The sequence below is a fragment of the Bidens hawaiensis genome, unplaced genomic scaffold (genome assembly GCF_021521415.1).
Source record: "Bidens hawaiensis isolate Kalapana, Puna unplaced genomic scaffold, B.hawaiensis_p1.1 tig00038224_1, whole genome shotgun sequence".
Classification (NCBI taxonomy): domain Eukaryota; kingdom Viridiplantae; phylum Streptophyta; class Magnoliopsida; order Asterales; family Asteraceae; genus Bidens; species Bidens hawaiensis.
Genome location: NW_027505539.1, coordinates 1 through 5,557, shown reverse-complemented (window position 1 = coordinate 5,557; position 5,557 = coordinate 1). Strand labels below are relative to the sequence as shown.

Genomic DNA, 5,557 nt, shown 5'->3' with positions numbered 1-5,557 from the left:
ACGCATAGGGTATGGTTTTTAGATAAAATACCCGACCTAAACCCGACCAGGTATTACCAATATCCGGTCATACCCAAACCTGAATCTATACCCAAACCGAGTCTTTGAAAACCCCATTTGTGCACCTCTAGCCACTATCATTGTGTCACATAATTAATAAATTCGAATCAATTGGGCTACCGCAGCGAATAGAAGCCCATAAGAATTTCACAGATTCTACAAGGCCCGGTTTCAAAAAGTTTGAAGAAACCTTCTCTTTTTTATTTCTCGTTTTTGTTGATGTGTGGACTGTAGAGTGTAGACTATTACTAGCTAGATTAACAATATATGCGTGTAAAAAATTTATATTTATTTAAATTAGTGTTTTTATTCCTTATTTGTTTAGTTAATTTATATATTTGTTTTAACAAAATTCAAATAGTTATTAAGATCATTTGTTATTATTTCTCTATTAGGAATTATGAATCTATGATCACATTGTTGGTTCAGGCCCCTAATGAACACACACAACACTCGTATGCATACGTAAATATGGAATGAAGAAATAACACAGAGAGTGAAAAGCTTGCTGAACTATATTGATAATAATATCAAAAGGGTGTACTTAGATAATATGAACAAAGAGTCCATATATAGACTTACAGATACATGCAACGTGGGAAATAAAATAACAACAAAATACTAATTTAGCCTAAAAAACTGGTACACCAAATTGACTTCTTCTGCCCAACTTGCATATACAATATATTTGGTCATCCACGTTTCCTGTGAGTTCGGTCAAACTAGTGCCAATTCAACAACTTATCTGTTAGTTGTTGATGACCCATTCTCTTAACCGTACTTAGACCCGAACCGGCCGAAACATCAAGATTATACCCAACACACATATCCGCACCTGCTAGTCTTACTGATAGTTCTTCGAACCGCACTTCATTGGAACCCACCAGTCCACTACATACACACGACCACATCAGACGTCTCTACCCTCTAGTGGTGGGAGTTTCATCCAATAACACGAAGCATAGATAGGCGGACTTCCCAATCCGGTCACCATCTTTTTTTATTTATTACAACCCCCTCCCCAACTCGCCCACCACACACACACACACACACAAACCATGGATCCTTTCCTGTGTTAATATGAGGTAGAAATAGAGCATATAACGTTGGCGTATTGGTAAGCGCCCTTATAAAAGTTTCACGTTTGAATCCAGTTTCCAGTAGATTTTGCCTTTAGCCACCTTGTAGGTTACATGACCTTATTTTATTTGGCCTTATTGGTTAGTAGTATACTATTTAACAGAATGTACTTTTAACCTAACTTTTTTCAAATGTTCCCATGTTGGTTGCAAAAGTAGAAACTTCTTTGTTGAGTTTCTACATTTAGAATTTAGAAATAAGCCAAATTAACCTACATTTGGTGGCCTTTTAAATTATGACATGCCCATGATCATTCTATGATTGAAATTATCTTTTAATCATATGTTTCTAACTGTATATGTACAGCATATTTGAAGTTTCACTCAAGATAACTTTAGATTCTCGATCAAAAAGAAAGAATTTGTGTTTATACATCATATGCATTTGCAGATATCGTTCTATAATGACAGAAGCCCGACGACACTAAGAAATAGAGAACACTCGATAGAAACAAAATTATACACTATCTTTCAAAGAATATATGCACTACGACAGAATTTTCTGTAGTATAAACTACTGCAATGGATCAAGAACAAGGTAAAGGCTTCCCCAACTTCTTCTTGATGAAAAACTAATCATCTTTTTAATGAACAAGATCTTTGCATCAAGAATCACAAGCAGGATGAAAATGTTCATCCATGTCCACCCCTTTCCGGCATGAATCTGAAACATCATTTAACGGTTTTATACATGTCAAACACGAGAGCCAACCTCTAAATAATTTTATTTAAAAAAAACTGTCGAAAAGAGAATTGGGTTGAATGAAAAACGTGAAACGAGTTGAAAGTTGACAAGTGTATTAAATGAAGTAAACCTTCAAAATCATGTTATTCAAAATATGTGATCACTGATATTTGTTAATGTTACTAAGTTTTGGTGATCATATCAGACAAACTGACCGATTAACCATTAAATTATTTGAAAATTTAGGATAAAATATATTCTAGGAACCCAAGTACCCAACCCAGCCCATTTTGAATAATACCAAAGTATGCTCTAAGCTTCTAACCCAACCGGACTATTTTGAAAAATACTAAAATAAGTTCTAAAAACCCAACCGGGCCCATATTGATTCTTTCGAACAATACCAAAAATATGTCTAGAATCCAACCGGTTCATTTTGAACAGTACCAAAATATGCTCTAGGAACCCGAGCCTGACCCATTATGGCCCATATCACTGTTTTTGCAAAGTTACCAGGACCCTTACAAATGGGGCCCACAAGATAGATAAATATGTTAACCATGGTGAAGTAAAACAATCAACTACTTATCAAGATCATCTGCGAAATCTATCCACAAATGTTAATCAAAAACAGCAACAAGTCAACAACCATACCCTCTATCCTTTATGTTTCGAAAAGTTTGCACATCTCAACCTTAAACTAAGGAAAAAGTCCATGGAAAAGTGAAAGACAAAAATGCCCTCATGTGCAAGTCACATGCCTGGACTACAGTTATTAAAGGCGTTCGTTTCTTGCCTAGGCGCATTTTCCAGGCAAGGCGCAGTAAATGCGCTTCTTATGGTTCAGCTATGCAAGCGCAATAAATACGGAATGATTCTGATAGATATCCGATTATGATTAATGGCGATGGGAATTGAAATTGAATTAAGTAACATAAACTGAAACTAGAATTGATATGAAGAAGATGATCCTGTCGGATCTTACAGACTCGATAGACTAACACCGAAGTGTTCCCGGGACTGTGCCCTCTCTCACTGCCAAACAATGAGCCTAACAACTTACTAATATTATCCCCCCCCCTTCCTAATGAGTTATTAACCTATTTATAGAAAAGGAAATTACATTTAATACCCTTCTAGAATAGACAAATAATACTTAAGAGGCTAATTATAGCATGATTCCTATCAGATTCAGTCTTTTTTGATTATTTAATGCTAAATTACTCATTTAATACTGATTGATTCGGCTTTTTTATCTAATGCTAAATTACTCAGTTTTTATTTGAAGGTGTTGATGACTGATGAAGAGCAATGAGCATATGAACCTTTACTATTTATTACTTTTTGAACCTTTGGTTTTCATGTTTTGGACATTTTGGTATTTGAACTTTTGGTACTTTACTTTGAACATTTTGTTATTCAAGTTTTGGAATTGCATTTTAATCTTGAATATTTAGAACGTTTGTTGCTAATTAGATGATAACAAATGTTATATAATAGCTTTTGTTTATATTATTTGAAGAATAGTATTATTTTTCTAATACATAATATAATTTTATTTCTTTTCATTTAAGCGGGTGTTTTTTTATCTCAGGCCCTTGTTTTTTTTCTCAAGCCCCCATATGCAAGTCACATACCTGGAGCCATGGACTTAACAGACAAATTTAACGCTCGTTAGTAGAAAGGTCAAAGCATGCAAACTTTTCGAAGCATAAAAAATATATCTTGTTATTTCCTTAGTTTAAGGACGATTTCTGAAAATATGGAATAAACTTATAAGACGAAAAGTGTAATTTACTTTATGCATAAATATACAATTCACATACCTCAACTTTGTTGAAGAATGTAGCTTCAATCAACCGTTTGGTATCTTCTATCAAACCGAGCCCTCCTCAAATCATGCAAATGCCGAGCTATTTCTTGAATAAACTCTGATCCCACGTGACTCTGGACCGCGTTGCATGCATGCTCAAGAAAATCCCGGTCAGATTCAACTGCTTCTAACCAATCATTAAGATCCGATATTTCATTCTCAATTTCACTTTGCTGTAACGACTTATCACCAATATTACCATTAGAAAACTTCTTTTCCGACTCTGATAAAGATTGTAAAATGTAGTTCTTTTCATCTTCGAGATTCAAATCCGGGTTGTTATTATTAACCCTCGAATCTAACAAGTTCATAGCTTTTGCAATTACCGTATGATTTTCTTTGAAATTATCAGTTTCATCATCGTATCGGCTTCTGAAAAACTCCAGCTCAGCTTCCAAATCTTGAATATCTTTATCTTTTTCAGTGATAAGATCATTAGCTTTATCTAAAGCTTCCATATCATACTCTGCTTGTTCATCCATCATTCTTAAATACTGTAACGCTTCCATATGCAAAGACGATTTTTCTTCTTGTAATCTTGTAATCATGGCCATTGCCTCGTCAGCAGCTATTGCAGCTGCATTTCTTTCTTCCTCTAATTCCTTGTGTAATAACCGCAACTGTTTTCGATCGTGTTCCATCTGTCGTTTTAGCTTTTCCATGTCGCAGTCATTCTTGATTTCGCCTACACTGTGTGTGCCCGGTGATTCATAACCTTCATGTTTATCTGATGAATAACTCGACGCCACATCATCGTTAACAGAATGCAAATCTTGATTGAATTCTGGAGACCCGTTTTGTTCTACGTCATCGTTAACAGAATGCAAATCTAGAGTGAATTCTGGAGACCCGTTCTGTTCTACATCGTGCTTGGTTGAAGCACTCGATGATGAAGATAATGAACTCGTTAAACTCTTGCTACGGGTCGTGTTAAAAGATTTTGCTTTTTGTATAATAACACAAGAAAAATCCTCGAAACCGTCATTTTCACACTCGATTTCATAAAACGAGTCGCCAGATTCAGAAGAACACGAGTTAAACTTAAGATCAGCACAGCCAGAATCGGATAATGCGTCAATGTCAGTGTCCACGTGGATACTACTCGCGACACTACAAGGAGTCATGGTGCCTGAGATCTTATCACGGGCCTTTCTTATAAAACTCCGCCGGCGGTACCGGCCCGGTAACGGAGGATGGTGCATTGATAGTTTCTTAACACCTAACTTTACTTGAGGTCTCGGTTTCGGTTTCCATGGTCGTTTGCAACATGAACACAAGCCGGTACTCGAAGGTGCACGCTCAAGATTCTTGTTCAAGAAAGGTTTAAACTTGGAAACCTGATCACGTTTTCCGTTCACGATTGACATGAAACAATCATCACACATTTCCCTCACATCCGAAAGTTTATGATGAAGATCACAAGCTATCAAACACGAAACCTCGGCTTGGTGTTTATTACAAAAATGACTAAAATAAGAATCCGGTTTATCACCAAAAACATGATCAAACCGGAAGCAATATAAACAAGGCGTTTGTAATTCACATTGATGAGCAAATCTGGTGAGGATCAAACCCAATGCAGCTTCAAGATACATCAACAACATCAAGAACCATTCACAGGCAGCCATTGATAAGTGATGCATGAATTCATTTGTGGCAGCCATGATTGTACCAAACCGAACCGAACCTTTACCCCCCAAAATGGTATGTTTATGATTGAGCACATCAAAACAGGTACTTTCTTAAATTATGCATCTCGATAACTCGAAACTGCCTCAATGAGATCAATTAAATACCATA

At 36.0% G+C, this 5,557-nt stretch overlaps 1 protein-coding gene across 1 annotated transcript; it reads right to left on the bottom strand.

The window, feature by feature from the left end:
• Nucleotides 1-1,507: 1,507 nt before the first annotated feature.
• LOC143613819 (putative myosin-binding protein 5) lies at nt 1,508-5,550 on the bottom strand. The gene is made up of 2 exons (XM_077087429.1): nt 3,711-5,550; nt 1,508-1,863 (listed from the first exon to the last, which is right to left on the bottom strand). The coding sequence occupies exon 1, from the start codon at nt 5,419-5,421 to the stop codon at nt 3,736-3,738; it is 1,686 nt and encodes a 561-aa protein (XP_076943544.1). The 5' UTR covers nt 5,422-5,550; the 3' UTR covers nt 1,508-1,863; nt 3,711-3,735.
• Between the last annotated feature and the right edge of the window lie 7 nt (nt 5,551-5,557).

What these genes read in the sequence shown, in the direction of transcription:
- LOC143613819 (XM_077087429.1), bottom strand. Translation starts at nt 5,421, where the DNA reads ATGGCTGCCACAAATGAATTCATGCATCACTTATCAATGGCTGCCTGT.